Here is a 23,375-nt window from a genome sequence, read left to right as displayed (position 1 = left end):
ACAGTCTGATGGTGACTTTTCCATCTTTTTTTCTCCCCCTCCTTCTTTCAATTAAACATGCTTAAAAAAAATTCTTAGCTTGCAGACTATACAGAAACTAATCGTGGGCTAGAATTGGCACACAAACCATAACTTGTCAACCCCTGGTCTAGCACGTTATAAGTAGATTGTGGGATCACACTACAAATGCATTTTTAACAATAGAAGGAGCTGTCAATCTGTTTTCCAGATTAGCTGAAACATTTTTCATTGCTGTCAGCAATGTGTGAGTGCCTATTGTTCCCCATTATTACTAGTAGTTGGTATTGTCATATTTTTGTTCTTTTTTTATTTTTTTTGTTCTTTTTTTAAACTTATTCTAATGTTTGTAGTAATATCTTATTTGGGATATTATATACATTTCCCTAATAGCTAATGAAATTTAGCATTAATAGTTGTATGATATTGTGAACTACCCAAATATTTTCTTTTTTAAAAAAAATGTAGCTCTGGGATTTCTTAAAAACTTTTGCACCCCACTCTTTCATCTTTCCTTGTAGTATTTCAATGATACAAATGTTATGATTTTGTATATTGGCATAACTGCCATGTTCATTGTCTTATAATATCTCTCTCTGTTTTTTAACCTCTGATGCAGAGATTGGATAACTGCTATTGTTATGTCTACAAGGTCATTGATTCTTTTCTCTGCGATTTCCATTCTGCTCTTGAGTCCTTCTTGGAATTACTAAAAAATTTATATATTGTATGTTTTTAAGTTATAAAGTTTCAATTTGTTTCCTTTTAAAATATTTTACTTCTCTGCTGAAACTTTCTATTTTTCATTCATTTAAATAATAACTTTCCTCATACATTAGTATTATAATAGCTACCTTAAAATCTTTGTCTGATAATTCCAATAGCTGTGTTATTTTGGGGTTGATGTTTATTGATTCTTTTCCTGTCAGAGATGTTGAGATTGTTCTAGTTCTTATGTTGAATAATTTTGAATTTTATCTATATATTTTGAATATTCTCTTAGGAGACTTTGTGTCTTATTACATCCTATGGTGAATGTTGATATTTTTCATTTCCTTTGGTTTATGTTAGCACCCAGTCTACCCAGATAAGTTTAGTCTGCAAGGATCTGCCCTGCACATAGACCACTTAGTCACCAACCTGAAATCTGGGATCAGTTCTCAATGTTTTCTTACATTGTTTAGGGTTAGATACATTCAAGCATAGTTCAGGGTGAGCTCAGGAGTTTATGTACAACTTTATATGATCATTTTCTTAAGCTCCCTCTTTGCAATAGGCCTAAAACTTTCCTGTTCCCAGAGGCTCACTTTCATTTTCCTCTGTCAGAAAACTAAAATATAGTGTACACATTTTGTTATTCACTCCTTGTGACTATACTTGCTTCTGGTAAGGCAAGAGGGCAGAGAACAAAAGCAACCAGAATTTTCCTACGTTCTTAGAACTATCCTTCCTCTGGTTAGAGAGAAATGCTTTCTTTCTCAGTGGTTTGAGTGTATGTGTAGCTGCTGCTGTTATAACTGCCACCACTGTCACAGGATTGACCGGTGATTACCATGGATGATCACAGAAAAAACTGATAGGAAAAAAAAAAACAAAAAAAAAAAACTAGAGTAATTTACTCACCCTTTCTTTATCTGGCCCTTAGTAATTTTCTAAGGGCCAGATGTGGGAATAGTGGGCTTCTCTTGGAGCACTTATAGTCCATACACTATATAATTTGGGGTTTCAGACTGTCTTTGAAACCAAGACAAGAGCAATTTCTCAGAGGTGGAAACAAAATAAAAAATTCAATGTCAGATTCTGGTGGCACTTCAGATTTTGGTTTTCTCCCTTTGATAAACCTACCGACATTTGTATTTCAGACTTCGCAGATTCTAAAGTGCTACTCAATGAATTTTAGTTACATTTATTGTGTCAGAGTGGAGTGTGCTACTCCAGGTCAAGTTGTATCTTAGACTTCTCTGAAATATAAAAGACAAAAGATAGGTTTTTGTAGTTAAAGAGAAAAAAAACTATTAAATTGAAATTATACTAAAAAAGAAAAAAAACACTTATTTGAAAATATTTTTTCAAAAAGAAGAATATGTTTGTAAGCTAGTTTTTCATTCTAATAACCAAACCCAGAATTGGTCCTTAGGAATTGTGAGATGCAGTGCTGTATGTGTCATTTAATAAAAGTGATAAGTTCTGGGACCAGTAGTTTGCTTCTGGACATTATTTGTCTACCGATAAAATTTGGACCTACTTTTTCAGAGGAATATGGTCTCAGAAATTTATAGACATAAACATCAACCCTACTTAATTAGTATTCCAAATCACCAAATTCAATTCAGTATTGACGACAACCAAGACCCAAGCACATTAGTATCACAAGCATTTTGATTGTAACAATTTTACAATTAGCTCTTATCCAACAAATTCATATTAGGTGCTTATAATCTTCTTGATATTAACAAGACTCCAAATAGTCAAAATACAAATGAAACAAACACAGCTTGAATCTTTATGCTTCCTGTTACTAATTGCAATACAATCAGCAACAATTTCATGTTCACCAATCTATAAAAACATTGCATATCTTTAACAAGGGTCTTTTCTTTTCCTTTCTTTTCATGTTTCTTCTTTTATTTCTTGTTAAATTTGAGAGTGAAATCCTTAGATTTCTCAAATGAGCAGTCATAATATGTTGGAATTTTAGCCTAGGATTTCTAACCAAAGAACACTCTAATAAAACACCTAAATTTACTTGTCAATGACCTTTAAATGAATGGGTTTTCATTTTTTCATATTTATATGGAGGAAAAGATCTCTTAAGTATAAATCCCCCTACATTTTTAAAAAAATATATGTTTTTATTGATTTCAGAGAGGAAAGGACAGGGAGAGAGAAATAGGAACATCAATGATGACAGAGAATCATTGATTGGCTGCCTCTTGCATGCCCAGCTACTGTGATGGAGCCTGCAACCCAGGCATGTGCCCTTGACCAGAATCAAGCCCGGGACCCTTCAATCTGCAGAGCAAAGCTATACACTGAGCCAAACCGACTAGGGTTCCTCTACATATTTAAGCAAAAAATATGAAAATCTAGCAGTCACAGCAACCAATCCCAGAATAATGGTTACCAAGGTAACTTTTGAGAAATCAACTCTTCCTTACATCATAGATCTAGGCTTTGAATCAGTTTTGCTTCTTTATATCAAGTTGTATCTTAGACTTTTGAAGTGTGTAATAAGCAGAAAGTGAAATTCCTAAATTAAAAAGAAATCAATTTAAACTAATTTTTTTTTAATATATTTTATTGATTTTTCACAGAGAGGAAGGGAGAGAGATAGAGTCAGAAACATCGATGAGAGAAACATCGATCAGCTGCCTCCTGCACATCTCCTACTGGGGATATGCCCGCAACCCAGGTACATGCCTTTGACCGGAATTGAACCTGGGACCCTTCAGTCCGCAGGCCAAGCTCTATCCACTGAGCCAAACCGGTTTCGGCATTAAACTAATTTTTATAAAAAGAAACATTTACTTAAAAAAATAGATAAAAATATGTTAACAAACTAGTCTTTTAATCTAATAAGAAATCTCTAATAATATTACAACAATAAACATTAATCATATGGAATGAATTACATTCCTGCAATACTGATAGGAAATATTTATACTTATTTCACACTGACACTCCCATTTAATGTTGGTTTATATGTATACACTTACCCCCAATGACATATATATTAAAGACACACACTGGCATCTGATAAATAAAATCATTATCATTTGAGTTACTTTTAATAACAAGCTAATTTTTAAAAATATTTACATAGACAAGTCAGCTTAAATATCTTTAGAACTCACCTTTACTTTTTGTCAAACCATTGGCTTACTTCTATATTTTCTCTTTAATTTGTAAAAACAAACAAAAAAAAACTTTTTAGTTACTTTATAGTTCCTGTTTTAATCTTGCATAAATGAAACTGGTTCCTGGGTTAGACTTGGAACATATAAATAAACTAAAAGAATAAGCAAATAAAGTTTAGAGTGATGGACATTTTTAATGCAGGTAAAATGTTACTCAGAAGCAATCAAATTAATTTCCAGGATCTTGAACTTCTACAGCAATCACATTGTAACCTTTGTCAGGAGATGAGGCCTCCAGTCAAATGACTATTGACATAATTCAGCCCATTTATGGAAAGCTAACACTCCTGAGTACTTAGACCTTTTGAGGTCAAATAAACCTTTAAGGAGTGTATTATGGGTTGAACTGAAGTTCCCTAAAAATTTTATGTGTTAAAGTCCTAGCCCCTAGAACCACAGAATGTGACCTCATAGGAGATGAAGTCTTTATAGATATATCAGGTTTAAATGAGGCTATGAGGGTGGCTCTAATCCAGTATGACTTATAAAAGGGGGAAAATTTTGAGACAGACAAGGAGAATGCAGGGAGAACATCTGTGAACATGAAGACAGCCATTTAGAAGTTAAGTAGAGCAGCCTAGCACAGATCCTTCCCTCACAGCCTTCAGAAAGAACAAATCTGCCCTAACCAGTTTGGCTCAGTGGATAGAGTGTCAGCCTGCGGACTCAAGGGTCCCAGGTTCGATTCCGGTCAAGGGCATGTACCTTGGTTGCTGGCACATCCCCAGTAGGGTGTGTGCAGGAGGCAGCTGATCGATGTTTCTAACTCTCTATCCCTCTCCCTTCCTCTCTGTAAAAAAAATCAATAAAATACATTAAAAAAAATAAAAAAAGAAAGAACAAATCTTCCCAACACCGTGATTTTGGACTTACAGCCTCCAGAATGGTAAGATAATAAGTTTCAGTTGGTTAAAGCCCAGTTCATTGAACTTTGTTATAAAACACCTAGCAAACTAATACAGATGGCCAATAGCAGGAAACTATCTCCAGATCAAGGAGGCTTGACTGACATAGGAAATTCACGATCTCTTTCAGCATGTCCAATCTGTGCCAGAATTTGGAGAATGACCTTAGGACAAGGGTCAGCAAACATTGTTTTTTATATATAATAAAGTTTAATGAGAACACATCTACATTTATTTATTTACATATTTTCCTATGGCTGTTTTTATGCTACCATGACAGAAACAAGTCCTTGCAGCAGGAATTGTATGTTCCACAAATCCTAAAACATTTACTTTCTGGTTCTTGACAGAAAAGGCTTGGTTTGCCCTACCTTGAACAAGATCATTATTTGGGTATTGTGCCTATTGGGTTTAACAGAGCAAATGCAGCAAATGATCTGACTTAAACACAAAATCAAGCCCTAGCTGGGTAGGCCAGCATGTAAGAATGTCATCTCAACACCAAGGTTGTAGGTTCAATCTCCACATAGGGCACATACAAGAAGCAACCAATGAATGCATAAGTAAGTGGAACAACAAATTGCTGTGTTTTTTTCCTCTCTCGCCCTCTTCCTTTCTCTCTCTCTAAAAATCAATAAAACAAACACAAAATCACAGATCACAATTTTTTAGAGTAGTTCTGGACAGGATTAAGATGGATTAAGAGGAAAGAAATAAAACCCTTATTTACTTCATCCCAAACATGAGATGGACATAAAGGCAAAGGAGGAAGATCTGCAAAAGCAAAAGAAGTAAAGGCATTAAAAGAAGAGTTAGTCAATCTTAAGACTTAACCAATATATGGGACACATGAAAATGACGTGTTAATCAAGCAGAGATTTACTTTTTAAAGGGAGAGTTTTCAGTAAGCTTCATGTCCTTTGTGAAGAGACCATTAAAATGGGCGAGAAAACAAAAAGGGATTATTGAGATATTATAAGAGCTCATGCCCAAATTGACAACTCATACTTCAAAGAAAAGAAATATCCTATATAATAAAGAGGTAATATGTAAATTAACCCCCACGCCCTCACAAGATGGCTGCCTAGGAGGCGAAGCTTTTGACACTGACTGGCATAGAAACCGACCAATCAGAACCAAATCTGGGTGAACTGCGAGGAGCCAATGGTTGCCTAGGAGGCAGAGCTTTTGATGCTGACTGGCATAGAAACTGACCAATCATAACCTAATCTGGGTGAACTGCGAAGGAAGAACCTAAGGTGGGGGCTGAGGAGGGGTTTTAAGGGCAACAGCTATTTGGTGTATGGTGTAAGAAAGTGGTTCAATTTTTCAATGACCAGTTTGCCAGTATAGTGCATATGGCTGGCTATCAGTCCAGATATAGGGATTATGTATTTTTTGTCTGCCAAGAGCATCTCCTCCTGCTGAAAAAGGCTTTTCCCACCATTTGAGAAATTCTATCCTATATAATCTATCTATACTAATAAAAGGGTAATATGCTGATTAGACCAGGTTGACCAGCCATCTTCAGGAAATCCAACTTCCTTCTGGACAAAGCCATGGTGGTGGGGGCTGAGGCAGAGGCAGTTAGGGGCAATCAGGACAGCAGGGGATGGCAGTTGGGGGCGAGATCAGACTGGCAGGGGGTTAGGGGCAATCAGGCCAGCAGGGGAGGGCAGTTGGGGGTGATCAGGCAGGCAGGGGAAGTTCGGGGCGGTCAGGTTGGCAGGGGAGAGCACTTAGAGGATAGATCAGGCTGGCAGGGGAGAGCAGTTAGGGGTGATCAAGCAGGCAGGCATAGGAGTTAGGGGCAATCAGGCAGACAGGCAGAGGCAGTTAGGGACAATCAGGCAGGCAGGCAGGTGAGCGGTTTGAAATCAGTGGTCCCAGATTGCAAGAGGGATGTCTTTGATTGGAGAGGGTGCAGGCTGGACTGAGGGAACAACCCCTGCACAAATTTCATGCATTGGGCCACTAGTTCAGTCATAATTTCTAAAATGCAGTGGAATTTACTTTTCTCAAACATCTTCCATCTGGAACAATTCACTTCTCAACCTGACAACCCTTTCATGCTGATACCTGTAAGATGAGTCACGCATTTCTTAGGTGACAAACAAAGGAGAGAATGCTCAAATATGAGTCAGTTTACCACAATATCTCAGGATATTGTGCTGTGAATATTTTTTGTGACTTTTTTGCTACTGTTGCTGCTTATGATTGTAATTTTCATTTTTTTACTGTACATTTTCTTTTCTTTTTGTTAAATTTTCATTTGCATTTCATGTCCTTTTTGCTTTTAAAGTATTTATTTCTAGGTTAAACAGTACAATAGACATGTATATAAGAAAGGTTAAAACAGGGAATCATTTGGGAGTCTGAAATTGGATTAATTCAATTTACATTATTTTTAAAGGGAAAAAATGATTCCATTTCAAACAGCCCATTGGAACAAATTAAGTTGGAGAAACGAGGTTCCACTGTATATATTTTGGGAGAATACCAAATCCTCAATAGGTTAAAAATTTGTCAACAAACAGAAAATATCCTGAAGAACAAGAATGACTGGTTGATGTCAGTCCAGACTTGACTTTGGAACAAAGAATAAATGTAGTTAATGTTTTTGTAAAGGGAACTCTCCCAAGGCCATAAGCACATAGTGAATAAACCATCCAACAAAACCCACAAGATGTTTAGTTGTGTAACAGCAAAGCTCTGGCACTGAAACAGTTCTCATCTAGAGGTCAAATTCTCATGGAAGTTTTCCAGAAGACTCTAGACTTGGATTCTAGATATAAAAGAACAGAGAGATATGCAGATTCCTCTTCTTTGTTTGGGGTTTGGAAGTGCCCAGACAAGGCCCAGCTGTGAAACAATGCAGGCTGCTGTTGAGACTTAGGACTTCTTTTGGAAGCTTTGATGCTCTTTGACCCAGAAGCAGTTTGTTAGGTTTTAGATTGCAAAAGAACAGGCCATTCATGTGCAAAAGCCTCTGCTCACAGCTTGGGTGGGGTTGCAAATTGGGTGGGGCGGGTTCTCAGGTAATCATCAGGGTGGAGCAAACCGCAATGGCTGCCAATCTGCTCTGCCTCGGAGAGGTCATGGGGTGTCTGTGTCCAGCAGCCCCGTGCAGGAAGAATGATCGCTGCAAGCTCCCCTGTGAGAAAGCTGCCCTCTCGTTCCTGTCCTGATGACAGACAGTCCAGTTTCTCCCCATTTGAGTCTGGGTCCCCAGAGTCTCGCCCCCTGGAACTGGAGTTCAGAGCAATTGGGAGCTTGTATCTCCCTCCTGATTGAAAAAGACAACAGCGCACCCAGTTGCCAGCCCATTTCACGCGCATCTCCATACCTCCGCATTTCCACACCTACTCACCTCCTACCAGTCTCAATGCACTTTTCTCTTTCCTTCTAGTTGTAGAACTTCCACTCAGCCAGCCTTTACATGGTTCTGGATGATATCCATTTTGTCTTTTAGCTGTAGTTTTGATGTGGTTGTGTGAGGCAGCAAGTACAGGTGTTTACCTATGCTGCCATCTTGGTTCCCTCTCAAAGATTCTTTATTGCTATCACTTGTTTTCTATATCTCCTCCCTTATCAAGCTATCATAGCTTTTGTTTCGTACAGTTACTGATGGGACAGTGGGAGAGAGGTGTGGTTGTACAGTAGATCTGTATTATGGTGGGAGGTTGTTCTTTCAAACTTCAGGTGCCAACTATCCTCACTTCACTACATTGCTAACTTTATTTTCTCTTTTCTCTAAGAAAACAAACCATTCTGGCAGTGCTATGAGAGAGAGAGAAAGAGAGAGAGAAAACAATCTGTAATACCTACAAGTGTTGTACCTGCAGGAGATATCACATAGGTGGATGAATGAGTTTTTAGTAAAATTTGTTTGAAGAGCAAAGGTGTGAGAAAAATAAAGCTAATACATAATGAAACATATTTTGGGTTGGCACGAGTTAAGGTGATTTAGTTTATAATTCTGTATTTCTTTCACATTGAGCACACTTTAAAAATGCTTTCTAAATAAAAGCCCACTACCTATTTGTCTGTAAAAGAATCAGCAATGAAAGAACAAAAATAATGGAATGGTGACAGAAATCTGAGTTGTTGCCTCCTCATCTTTGATCATTGATGGGGCTGACAAACACAGGACATGTTCTGTCTTTATTATGTACTTATTTGAGTGTTTAGTTGAAATTTGACCCATGATACACCAATTTAAACCCTTGAATTATAAATAAATTATTTCAATATTTGTTCTCTAGGTCAACAAAGTACTGCTAATGAATCTAATTTAAATGTGTGAACAATATTTACAGCTTTTTTACTGGGTCAGGCTTAAGAGGTGACTGTGGAAAAGAGGCACAGTATCTATAAAAGTGATCAGTATTAAATAGATGATATGTCGTAAGAAGTCTGGAGAGGTTTAATTGGGTATTCTAAAGTAAAGACAAATATATTGGCAAATGATGCAAATGAAATATTAGCCGGAAGGTACCTTATTTCCCCACAGAATTAAGAAAACATTTAGTAGAACACAATTACAAACTCGTGCATTTCTAGGCTATAGTTTAAGCCAGTGGTCAGCAAACTGCGTCTCGCGAGCCACATGCTGCTCTTTGGCCCCTTGAGTGTGGCTCTTCCACAAAATACTACGTGCGGGCATGCACATACAGGGAACATTGTGGAGTGATAGAAGATGTAGTGTCGAGGATTGAGAAAGGTATGTTGAGATGGTTTGGACATATAGAGAGGATGAACGAAACAAGTATACAAGACGAGTGTGGATGGGAGAGTTGGAAGGGGTTGACCTCAGCGAATGTACCTCAATCAGATTGAGGATGTTTTTAGCAAAGGCCAGCTTAGGAGTACCCTAATTAAGTTAATAACAATGTACCTACCTATATAGGGAGGGAGGTAGGAGATCAACCGAAGGACTTGTATGCATGCATATAAGCATAACCAATGGACATAAGACACTGGGGATAGGGGAGGCTAGGGGACTGTCAAGGGCAGGGGGGAAAAAAGGACACATATGTAATACCCTTTGTAATACTTTAAGCAATAAAAAAAATAAAAATAAAAAAAATTGGCTCTCAAAAGAAATTTCAATCGTTGTACTGTTGATATTTGGCTCTGTTGACTAATGAGTTTGTCGACCACTGCTTTAAGCACATGGATTAGTTTGCTTGTGAAACTGCATTTGTTGCAGTCAAGGGAAACTTATAATACAGACAAATCACTAAAGTTCTGATTTATTTGAATAAGAAGTAGATATAGAGAACAATCTTTGCCTATATATGTGCTAATATATGTGTATAGATACAGAGAATGAAAAAATGTAACAATATATCTATTATATATATATTATATATAATATATTATATATAATATATAATCATTTAGACTTTTTTTAATTTGGCATATCTACAACATCAATCAATTCAGAGGGTTAGTACTTGCCTGAATTCTGTTAACTTTTCACTCTGACTGGATAGGCTGATATAATTCCTCTAAAAATACTGTTTTTAAATCTTTTCTAATTTCTCTTGGTATTTATGATTGGAAGTAATTGATAATTTAGATTTTCTCATGGAGCAAAATATATATGAAAGACCTCAAGAAATGATTCTATAAGAGTAATTATTTTAAAATATAGATGGAAAAAATTATTTTTTACAGAATCTGATGTAATCCTTGGGAGGAATTGAGGTTATTTATTTGTGTGTTTATTTATTTTTGTTAATCCTCACCAAAGGATATTTTTCTATTGATTTTTAGAGTGGGGAGGAGGGAGAGAGACAGAGAGAAATGTTGATGTGAGAGAGACACATTAATTGGTTGTCCTGCATAAGCCCCAACCAGGGCTGGGTATTGAGCCTGCTACCAAGGTATGTGCCCTTGACCAGAATCAAATTCCTGATACTTCAGGGATATTCTATGCACTAAGGCAAACTGGCTATTATTTATTATCCTTCTTGAAGTTAATCTTATTTATTGGTTGCACTGGATTAGCAATGCCAAATGGAAGAATATGAATTAATTGAATAAACATTTTATACATTTTCTTCTATTCCAGTTGACTTATCATTAGTGAATAAGGATGAAAACGCCATCTATTTCTTGGGACATTCTCTTGGCCTTCAACCAAAAATGGTTAAAACATATCTGGAAGAAGAACTAGATAAGTGGGCCAAAATGTAAGTATTTTTTTTCAAAAGTTGTCATTCAGTATCTCACAGAAGAATTTAAAAAACCACACTAGATTGTTTAATGTTTGGAAAGGTGTTTAATAGCATTTTAGGGTAGAAAGGAAGCTTAGTGATCATGTCATTTGATACTGTTATTTTATTGATGAAATAACTGAGGATCCGCAAATAAGGTTGCAGGGCAAGTTACTGGCAGACTCAAGAGTAAAATTTTAAAAATATTAAAAAATTTAAATCCCTTTCCTGAGTTTTCACATTTAAAACATATGTAATTATTCTTAACTAGAGGCCTGGTGCAAGAATTCATGTAGTGGTGGGGTCCAGCTGGCCAAGCTCATGGGGACCATCGGGGGCAGGCCGGCTGAGGCGAGGGGCCGCGGGTGGTTTGCTGGCCAGCTCCAATCAGGGTGGGGGCTGCCCACTCGGAGGCAGGTCCGGCCGGGGTGAGGGGCCATGGGCATTCTGTTCCACTGTTCAGTCAATTTGCATGTTACCCTTAATTATATAGGATGACTAACAAGGAAGTTAACATTTGGGATTTAATTTAGTAATTTTATGATTAGTTCTTGGCTAACCTCTATCACAGTAATTTTTATAAATAAGGAAATAAAAATTGTTGGGAAGAGGATTAGGTTAAGTAGAGCAGAAGGCACTTTCCTCCCCAAACTGAACACGATTATTAAGAAGATACTCCTCTTGGGCTGAGCTAAGCAACTTCCCTGCTACCATGCAGGGGTCTTAAATCAGGATCTCTTCTCTCCATTGCTTCTGTTCTACTTTTACTTTTCTGCCTATGAAACTTTTCACACATTCTGTTTACCTGAATGCTTATCCTCTTTAATCCCAACCTTCTCAAGCATACTGATTTTCCCTCCTGAAAATCCATTGCATTAATAGGCAGTTTAAGGATATCTATTTTCATCAGTTTCATATTCTCAGCGATATTATAAATCCCTAACCTTATCCACTTCTTATCGTTCCCCCGTGTTAGGTCTGATTGAACAACTGAATCCAAATAATTGAATTGATACCCCTCCCACTCTGGGAACTGCCTTCAGACTACTTCACAACTGACATTCCCTTTCACTTAGACCACATTCCACTTGCTAAGACCATTATTTTTCTCCTCCAGACCCACCCAGAGAATTCTCTGCCCAGAAAAAGCCTGCCTAGAATCTTTAAAATCTCTGACTCCCTGTACCTAGGTGCTGGTGCCATTTGGGGGGCTCATCCCATCTGGTTTCCCAGATGACCTAATAAATTCATTTCTTTACCCCCGTCGGCCTTGTGCATTCCTCCTTTGGTGATCCTAACACCCAGTAACTACTAATAAAGCTGAAACTAGAAATGTCTTCAAAATGTTTTTAACTATTTAAAAATTTTATATTATTTAAAGTTATTTACATATTTAAAATATTAAAAATTAGTAGAAATATTTTTAAAACATTTTCTGATTCTTAGAATCTAAAAAAGTAGTTATGAAGAGGGAGCCAAGCTTGAAGGTTAGAAACAAACAATTCAGGAGGATGAAACCAAGCCATGTAAGCACTCGAAAGGCAAGACATTTCGCTCTTATAGAAACTCAGAGTGTCTGCTCCATTTCCTTTATTCTCTATGTCTTTGGTCTTTCACATTGGGAGTAGTATCTGTCCTATTAAGTTAGTTTACACTGAGTGTGCAAATGATCACTTCCACAACTATTGGAGAACACTGCAAAGTTTTTAATTTTAGTGGTTAGAAATATAAATTCACAACTTATTGCAAAAAAATTATAAGGTTTATATAATGTATTAAGCATGTTATAACTTTATCTGCATAACCTTTATGTACACATTGGAAAATACATATCACTACATTTAGAAGCATTTTGCATTAGCAGGTTTTAGTATTTTAAAAATGAGGGTCAGAGTTAATAAAAATGATTAATATTCATTTTTGGCTTTAATGTAAAAGAGAGCAGAGAATTAAATTGAATGAATTTGAACTTCAGAGGATGTCCTTGCCTCTTGGATAGTCAATCAGCTAGGCTGTGCATTTTTATCCTCAAGGCATTTTAAAAAAATGCTGTCTTGCTATCCTATTCATATCCTCATGATTATCATACTTCATTAAGGGACTGGTTGGTTATTTTCAAGACTTTGAAGTTATATTTCAGGAAAGTGTCTCTGCATAATACTTACCCTTCTATTGTTACCTTTTAACTATACATTTTACCCCATGACAATAGAATATTACATAACCTTAAAACCTCTTATCTAATTTTCATTAGATGATTCAGAAAGGAGGTACATTTTAATGTTTCAAGCAATTCAAACTAAATAAAAAAAAAATATTTCTTCTGAGGAAAAGATTAGGTAGCTAGTTTGTTTTGTTTTGTCTTTGCTTTATTTAGGTATTTGTGCTTTAAGTGGAGGTGGCCACGTGAACACCATGGCTCTGCCTGCCCACAGATGTCTGTTGGGTAGTGTTTGACGTGCAGGATTGCACTCCTGTGTCCTCCTACCCCACTCCCCAACTTAATCTCAAAAGTGTTCATTATTTATTTGCTCCTAAATATTTAGTTTAAAATCCCATGCTGAGGTTCTGTTGGGAGCAAAGCTTTTCATTGGGGGCCTCTTGACTAGTGAACAGCCTCCAGATTAACTGGAGAAGAGTGTATTTCACGTGCTCGCAGAAGCACTGTCCGAAGAGTGATTCCCTGAGCAGCCAGGAGTACAGCTTAAATACCAGATGAGCAAAAGGACATAGTTTTGGGGCTTCATGGGAAAGTAGGGAAGGCTCCACAGGCCTTTTCCTCCTGATGATAATGTGCAGTGCCCTTCCTAGCTGGGAGCTCCCCAAGAGGGAGATTGATGGGAACTGAATTTGCACCCCCGCCCTGGACAGTGCCACCCTCTCTATGAGGGATTCAATGGCAGCTGTATATTTGGGAGGCTCTGCTTAAGTCTAGATACTGTTTCTTTATTTGACTACTGTTTGTTCACATGCTTTGGTTTAAAGTAATCTTCATGCCACTCCAGTGGGTTGTTGTACATTGAAGTTGCTTAACAGGAAAAAATAATGTTAGCAATTTATAATCTTAATGGTAACATAAAAATGAGAATGCTTTCACTGAAATATTGCTCTGGGATAATGAGATCAAGTCTTTGACTGGACATCCATGACCTGTAAGGTAGGAAATGCCATTTGGCTCATGGTTGTCATTTTCCATGACTTCATCTTTTATGGCCTATTACAGACATACTACCTACCTAACTACAAAATAAACCATCACTGGTCATAATGTAGCCTGATCTTATAATTTATATGGGATTGTCTTTGATTCTTATGCTAAGGAAAGGTCAAGAATAGAAGCATCCTTGAAATATTTCAGGATCCAGCTGATTTCTTCTAAAACTTCCAGATATTCAAGACAAAACTGAAAATAAACTACTTACCTTTTGTTTTGTTTTTTAATTCTTATTATTGTTATTTCCCAATATCATTTTCAACTTTGCAATTTCTAAATTAGATTAATAACATTTACTTTGGAGAATGCATTTGTTTTGTGAAGTGACAATCTATACTAATAAAAGGGTAATATGCTAATCAGACCAGATGACCAGACATCTTCTGGATGTCTGACTTCCTTCCAGACAAATCCACAGTGGCAGGGGCTGAGGCAGAGGCAGTTAGGGGTGATCAGGCTGACAGAGGGGAGCAAGCAGTTAGGGGGCAACCAGGCCAACAGGGGAGAGCAGTTAGGGGGTGATCAGGCCAGCAGGGGAATGCAGTTAGAGGTGATCAGGCAGGTAGGCAGGCGAGCGGTTAGGAGCCAGCAGTCCCAGATTGTGAGAAGGATGTCCGACTGCCGGTTTAGCAGTTGGACATCCCCCGAGGGGTCCCAGATTGGAGAGGGTGCAGGCTGGGCTGAGGGACACCTTCCCCGCATCTGCAGTGCATGAAATTCATGCTCGGGGGTGCGGGGGGGGGGGGGAGTCCCTCAACCTGGGGGGGAGTGCCCTCTCTCAGTTCAGGAGCCGTCAATCAGACATCCTTAGTGCTGCCATGCCAGCCATGAGCCCCGGCTTCTGGCTGAGCAGCACCCCCTCTGTAGGAGCACACTGACCACCAGGGGGAAGCTCCTACATTGAGCATCTGCCCCCTGGTGGTCAGTGCACATCATAGTGACCCTTTGTCCTATTGTTCGGTCAATTTGCATATTAGCCTTTTATTATATAGGATTCCAAAATAGAAAACATTTAGGGTGATTTGACCCATTTGATATATAATCATTATCAGCAAAATGGACTTATAACAGTAAGAACCAATAAGATCAATATGCTTGGACCCTGTTGGTCTGCTAAAATGGATAGGCAATAAGCTTAAAGAATTTTTAGAACATTTTATATTAAATATTTACTAATGGCCTAGATTATTTAAAGGAGAATAGTAGGGGATAATAATCATACTGGTAAAGTTCAGCTAGAAGGGAACCAACAATCGGTTGCTCTTTGTATGAATTGAACCTATAACCTTTGGGTGTATGGGACAAGGTTCCAACCATCTGAGCCACCCAGGCAGGATCAAACCTGTAGAGAATTTTTATGAGTTTATTTGAGCCAAATTGGCAACAGTTTGGCTGGGAAGCAAAATCTCAAAGGATTGAGAAAATGGTCTAGCAAATGGCAGTTTTGCACCTTCATTTATGCATTAAAATTAAAGGAGGATGTGTAAGGGGGTTACATGAAATTTATTGGTGGTAGACTAGGGAGGCAGGAGAAAGCAAAGTGGGGAAATCTCTAAGGCTAGATAAAAAGTAAATGGATAGACATCCTTTCCTTTTATATTTGCAGGTATAGGATAGTTAACAATTAACATTTACAGAACCCTGAGATGGTATATGGAGAACAAGATAATAATGAGGGGTTTCTTGGTTTTGTACCCTGGTGGGAGAATGTGTCCTGAGGGGTCTGAAGAAAACTGGGGGTTACTCTGACATTCTAAAGGTATGTTATCACAGATGCAAAAAGATAATAGACAGGCTTCGTTAAAGATGGGCCTTTGTCCAGAAAGATACCGGCTTAGGACATGACTAACTGCTGTGACTAGCTTTTAGTTAGGAAATTTTAACTTCAGACATGCTGATATAATTACTTTGGGCCTTTGAGTTTGTAAGACCACCATGCAGGCCTCCCCTGAGCTTGTCAGGTTTTTTCATGCACAACTCCAAAAAGCGATGCAGCCCTGGCCAGAGTTGGTTAGAGCATTGTCCCAATATACCCAGGTGTGGGTTTGATCCCCAGTCAGAGCACATGTAAGAATCAACCAATGAATGCATAACTAAGTGGGACAACAAATCCACCTCTCTCACTCGCTCACTCTATTTTTTTTAAATCAATAAAAAAGCGATGCAATTAGAGAACTTACATATTATCTCAACGGGGGAAAAGTGGGGAGATATAGGCCACACTGGGGAGAGTAAATAATTTTTAGAAAAGACAAATGAGCCCTTGGAAGAAGAGATGGGAGGTGTGATAGTTTGTGACTGTTTTTCTGGGTGTGGTGTTGACTTCTACTCTCTGTCCTGTGACAAGAGCCCATTTTCCCTGGTTGATGAAACTCCTGGGAGGGGATTTACGGCAGTTGAGTTTCTTTTGGAAGATCTGTTTTCAGGCAGGTTAAGGGGAGTTCAGAAACAGCCTCTCCATGCACTTGCTGTTTTTCAAGTGCCTTCAGCTCAAAGGAATCCCATGCCAAAGAGGAAAATGTTAGTGTGGCGTAATCTGCCCGCCTTCAGCATGAATAAGAGAGTACATAGTGTGACATGTTACAAAGATTTCCTGATTTCAGTGTGAGAGATCAGCAATTGGGTCACACGGGAACAAAGATTTGTGATATCATGAAGACTGCAAATTCATATTTATTGAGGGGAGAGCTGTTCAAAGCAGGGCCACTTTTCATTTTTCAGGATATTAAAGCATAGTCCTATTTCAAAGAGGGTCTAAATATCTATTAAGATCCTAATTATATCATATCCTGAAATCTAATTTTATGAGCAAATATTGCTTCATGTACATCTCACAGAATACCCCATTCATGCCAGGGGAGGAAATGTCAGGGGAGGGTCCAAACCGAATGACCAGCAATATGAAAGGTCAGGGTGCTGTAGGCACCTGAAACACCAGAAAAGGGTGTTTGGACAGCCCCTGGAGGTGAAGGGAAGGGAAAGGGCTGTACCCTGTTCTTGTCATGCTGATGAGAAAGAATTCAAAACGAGTGACCCCCTGAGGGTGGTATTGTAGTAAAGCAAATTTATTACTGAAATAAAGCAAGTAAATTTATTAAAGAAGAAAAGCAAGCAAATACATCAAAATATGTCTGGTTTATGAAGCACAGACAGACTTCCCAACTACTTTGAGAAGCGCTGCCTGGTAGAGGTTTGGCTTTTTATATTTTTCTGTCCATAGGTTTTTAAATTCCTCTGCCGGATATCTTGGTACAGACTAGATCTCAAAGTCTCCCTGTTACTTTGTTTATGGCTTCTCAGAATTTATGAGAAGTGTTTGGTGAATTGATCTTGACAAGCTCTGAGACTGCTGGCTTCTCTGTTTAAACTTCCCCAAATGGCTGACTTCTTTGTTTAGTGGGTGAGATAAACTCTCCCTTCTTGCCTCCCCCCCACCCCCACCCCCCTCCTGCCTTGGCAGTTCCAGGGTGATTTATGCCATGTATTCTCTGGTTAGGGATACAAGCCGTTAAAACTCCCCCTCTTTTCCTTCAATCTTTGGTTAGTGAGGAGAGGTATTAGCCATTTGTTGTCAAGATAAGGTTTTGCTGCAAACTGGCTGCAAGCTGCCCAAACTGTTTGGCCTTGTTTCATTTTCTTGTGTCAGCTTCCCTATTCCTCTTGCTTAGGAGTTTTCCTAGCTTCTTACTACCCTGTTACAGGGGGTATACACTGCAGGACCAGCAGCAATATGCTATGCTTAGGGAAGAAAGGTTACCCTAGGGGCAAGGTTCCAGCCTACCTTTGCCCCTTGCTAGCTACCCAGGTCTTTCCACCAGGTGACTTCAGTACCTGGCCCATTGTTCCTAATCTGCTCATGCCTGTCTAACTACCTTCTACACTGGTTAATTCTCTCCCATTCTCTCTTTCTTTCCAGCATTTGTAAATGAAGATTGCGACTATGCTGCAACTATTTTAAACAGTTTTGAATGAGAGCAATATAATATTTTTCTTAACTTTAATAGAATGTTTATAAGTGCACTGTAATCTACATCAATTCTTCCTAATGACAGACCACTTTGCTTTGAGTTTATTTGGGTAACACTTTCTAAGTACATTTTTACTACCCCAGGCTAGGGGCCTGACAAAATGAAGAAGCAGACTCTATGTGTGATATTTTAAAGGGACGGAAATGCCAAAAGCATTGCAGGGAGAAACATATCCTTAAAGATTATTACCCCTACCACAGTGTCTACCGGAGTGAGAAGTAGGTGGCATAATATTCTGAGTTATAAATTCTCTGAGGCAGAACATAGAATTTTACTACCTAAATGTAATAAGATGTATGGTGCTATCAGCGAAGGCCATGGAGCTCTGTGTGATTAAAATAAAAAAGGATCCAAGTATCTGCCTTTAACTACCATTTAATGATAATGATTTTTGTCTTTAGCATTTATATTGGGAGTCGGTGGAGCCAAGCTGCAGGCTATCTAATAATAATATGAATAATAATAACTAACAATTGCCCTTCTCTTCCTCCTTAGATCTTATAGTTTATGTTTATTTCCAAAGGAAGTCCTCTTCCTTCATCTCAGTTAATACGGTAATTGAAATATTAGTTTTAAAATCGGGTTGTACACCACAGGCCCTGTGAAAGGAGTGTTAGCATGAGATTTACATTAGAAAAGACTTAGAAAAGGGCTACTGTGTGCCAGTCTGTTTTGCTTGTTATTTTCATTTATTTTTCATGGCAATCCTTTAAGATATATATTATCATCCATCTACTTTTACAAAGATAGGAAATGAAGCCCGATAAGCTTCTAAAAATATAGTCTCTTAACTAGCAGTGACCTAGAACTGGCTCAGACCAAGTGATAAAAGCCCATTGTTAAATTTTCAGGATTTTTGTTGATACCGTGAAGTCAGCTACTAGTACCTTGGGGGTACTCACACCATGGAAATTCGAAAAAGTTAAAAAACAGGATTCCTCTTCTTCAGTTCGTCCACTGTTCTCGAGGGAAGACAGATTAACAAGATAAAACAAACAAAGTTTTTACATGTATTTCTCATCAGAATCTGAGATACCCAGTGGAAAATGAATAACTCCCCAAGGTGACTTAGAATTCAGGCTTAAATCCCATCTTAATATGGAAAGGGGAGAGGGATAATAAATGATTTTGAGGAAAGATGAATGAGTCTGTGAATAATAGATGGGAGGTATGAAGTTTGCAACAAAGTTTGTCTGGGTGTGGTTTTGACGTCTAATCTCTTCTGTGACAAGAGTCAGTCTTCCCTGGTTGATGAAATTCATAAAGAGGGAATATATGGAAATTTATGGAAGAAGACTTTTCTAAATCTTCTTTTCTAATGTAAATTCTCCTCTTTTGGAGGATTTATCTTTAGGCAGATAGGAAAGTTTAGAGACGGCATCTCCCTGAAATTGATGTTTTTCTGGTGCCTACAACTCAAGATAATATACCACAGAGATATTTGGGGGAAGCATATTCCGCTACCCTTCACCTATGAGAACAGGATTAGCCAGTGACCACTGCCAGCTTACGGAATTTCATTCATAGTCTACACTGTACAAAAACCACATGGTTATTCTTTTTCCCAAGTTTACATAGTTTGTGAATTTATAAAAATTAAGAGCAATTGAATTAGGAAATACAAGTTTGTAACACCACCCCATCCCTCCTCTTCTCCCCTTCCCAAACTTGACCCTTTGTTTTAATTTCTTCTATATTTTTTCACATGTATTTATTTGCCTTCCTCATTTGATGAAAACTTTTTGAGAGTTGAAGTTCTCTTTTGTATGTTTTGTTTGTGCATTATACCTACAGAGAGACTTACTGGAATGATGAAATTAAGTTGAAATATGAGAGAATACATTTCTAGAAATAGGTCAAGATGTAATATTGGCTTTGATTATTGCCAAGTTTCATTCTTGAAACTTGAGTATAGTTATACCTTATACACTTCCATTTAATTTATAGATTATAGCTACATTTTATAATTGGCTTTTATAATAATTTTAGTCTTTAGCTTCAAAAAGTAGGTAGGTTTTAGTATAGATACTGCATATGCTATAGGTATACAAGTATTCAAATAGTGCTGAAATTCTCAAAAAAAAGTATCTTAGATTAAAAAAAAATAATGAAATAGTCTATGGGCAATTTCTTCTACCCCAACCCCCCAGAAAAAGTAAATCAAAGAAATTTTTAAGTAAGTTAAATAACAGAGTTCTCAAGTATTACTTTGGTTTTAGAAAGCATGACTTCATATAATTATTAGAATATTACAAAACTCATTTAGAATTGCTCCATTGCTAATGCTGATGTTTGAAAAATCATACACACACACACACAAGCTAAGAATGTTTATGTCCCGTTTTAATTTCAGGGGAGCCTATGGTCATGACATAGGGAAACGACCGTGGATCACAGGAGATGAGACTATTGCAGGTCTTATGACTGACATTGTCGGTGAGTACAAAATAATTGTTTTCCAAAAGATTTATAAAAACCTTATTATTTAATTATAAACAGATTATAAAGACAACATCTTATTAAAGAACATCCTGATTTTCCATTTTAATTCATAATGGTAAAGAGCAAGCATAATTGAGAATTGATTGCTATAGAGAGTATAACTAGGTTATTTGGTACAGAAATAAAAAGTTATTATTTTTTCTTGTATATAGTAAAACTAATATTTACTCCCCAGTGAAAAACACATGCACTGCATTAATTTATAATTAAACAAATGTTATAAAGATCGACTTAAATGAAATCTCTAAGATTTCATTATATGGTAAAATAAACACTAACCCTAATATGCTAAGGCCTAAAACACCAATCAGTTTTGGGCTCGTTTTAATTTAATCAATGGTGATTTGTTTAACATTAGACTGAGTATTGTTGAAAATAATATTGTTTATGCTATTTTTTGGGGTCCATAATGTGTTTCCTAAAGTGAGTTATGTGTAGTGTTAGTGGTATTCAAGATAGTTTTAAATGGTAAATATATCTGAAAAATAGTTATTTAACTGGGTTCAATAATCAGTATTGGCTGAGATTTTATATGAAATTTAGTGTATTAAACAAAAAATAAAATGTAAGCAATTTGAATGGTGTTATTTGGAAATATATGGAGAATTTAGGAAAACCTCAACTTTCAAAAGGTTTTTTAAACCTACACTCTCTTATAGGCAAGTATACAAATATCTGTGTTTCACCCCAGTTGTATCTTGGCCAATAATTAGAAGATAAAATCAACTTGAGGTGGGGCAAAAATGGAATTAGAGTGGGGAAAGCTGGGTGGAGTAAGCAAAATGAAAAAAATATATTTTCTCACAGTGCAAGAACCAAGTCCAGCTCTGGTTTTGTTGCCAGAAGTGAGATGGCACCAGGTGTTGGACTGGGAGGATCAGATTGGACTTGGGCTCAGCAGCCTCAGTACCTGGGTTCTGGCTCGGAAAGAATTCAGAGCCAAGAACATTTATTTGGAAAAACACAGAGGTAGAAGTAATTCATAGAAAAAATGGCCTTAGAAAATAAGTTATAGTGGCAAAGGTAGGGCTCTTAGAGCTTGAAAGTGATGAAGAGAGAAGGAAAAGACACTGGGGTGTGCCCAGGAGGGAGAGATCTAGTCCTTCCTCCTAAGGCAGTGGTTCTCAACCTGTGGGTCACGACCCCTTTGGCGTCGAATGACCCTTTCACAGGGGTCGCCTAAGACCATCCTGCATATCAGATATTTACATTATGATTCATAACAGTAGCAACATTACAGTTATGAAGTAGCAACGAAAATAATTTATGGTTGGGTCACAACATGAGGAACTGTATTTAAAGGGCCAGAAGGTTGAGAACCGCTGTAGGGGTTTAAGAGTGGAGATTTTAGAGGAGTTTCAAGGGATGATCTCAATAGAATATACAGCACCAGTCCAGGTGTGTCTTTTCAGGGTCTAGGACTCTACTGATTGATTGGTCAGCACCAGGGCAGGGAGTCATTATTCGATGCAGCTGGCTCTGAGGTCAGCCCTGGGGTCTCTTGCCTGGAGCTGAAATACAACTGAGGCCTAGGTGTTATCTCTAGGGAGGAAATGTCAGGGGGTCCAAACCTCTTCAGCAGCCATAGGCTAGGGGAGGAAAAGTCACCCTGGGGGCAAGGTCCCCCCTACAACTGATTGCTCGTTATTGGGCACCTGGGCTTTCCACCCTAGTGACCTTCTTTCTGTACCTGGCCCATCAGCCTACCACGGTAACATTAAAAAATAAAATTGAAATAAGTACAAACCAGAAATATAGCCATTGCTGGAAAAGGAGCAGGTAGAAAGCCTTCTAGAAGGGCAGTATTTTTGGCAGCAGCCATGGAGTCAGGCAGACATGTAGGGTGTGAAGCCAGGACTGTTCCAGGAAGCCCCAGGGTGAATCTTCACAGCCTTGGATGCCTGGGGCTGGGACTGAAGCCCAGATTTTTATCAGCCAGGTAGGTCAGTTGAGTTCTTGGGAACACAGCACTTGATCAACTGTCAGCATTATTTAGGCAGTGGTTCTCAACCTTCCTAATGCCGCGACCCTTTAATACAGTTCCTCATGTTGTGGTGACCCCCAATTTCATTGTTACAAATTGAACACAATTAAAGCATAGTGATTAATCACAAAAACATATGTAATTATATATGTGTTTTTCGATGGTCTTAGATGACCCCTGTGAAAGGGTTGTTTGACCCCCAAAGGGGTTGCGACCCACAGGTTGAGAACCGCTGATTTAGAGGATTGTGTGTTCTAATGTAGGAAACTACCTCCCAAGCACAATCCTGGATTGTGCTTAAAGATGTGTTAAGTAGTTTTTCAATGATACTTTCATTTTTGTTCATTGTTTTAGAAGCCACTTACTAGTATATTCAGAAAAATGTCTAACATGCAAATAAAAAAACGAAACTAGCCTCTGGATTAATTTGACCTGGGAATATATGTTTTCCCAAGGTGTGGATATTTTTATTTTTTTTATTTTCTTTCCTAGGTGTGCTTTCAGAATATAAATTTCATTCTAATCTTATTATTTTTGTGCTCAATATTTATCATTCTCTAAAGAGGAGTTAGGATGTTTTTAT

The 23,375-nt window shown here is 37.8% G+C and overlaps 1 protein-coding gene across 1 annotated transcript in view; it reads left to right on the top strand.

Annotated features, from left to right (window-relative positions):
• Positions 1-23,375, top strand: part of KYNU (kynureninase) — a 96,008-nt gene that overhangs the window by 6,217 nt on the left and 66,416 nt on the right. Inside the window, exons 2-3 of the mRNA XM_081095301.1 lie at positions 10,920-11,040; positions 20,660-20,742. Coding sequence (XP_080951427.1) covers positions 10,920-11,040; positions 20,660-20,742 — 204 coding nt within the window. The remainder of the gene's footprint in view (positions 1-10,919; positions 11,041-20,659; positions 20,743-23,375) is intronic.

This window comes from Myotis nattereri (genome assembly GCF_964212035.1).
Source record: "Myotis nattereri genome assembly, chromosome: 7".
Taxonomy (NCBI): Eukaryota; Metazoa; Chordata; class Mammalia; order Chiroptera; family Vespertilionidae; genus Myotis; species Myotis nattereri.
This window is presented reverse-complemented; position numbering and strand designations above follow the sequence as displayed.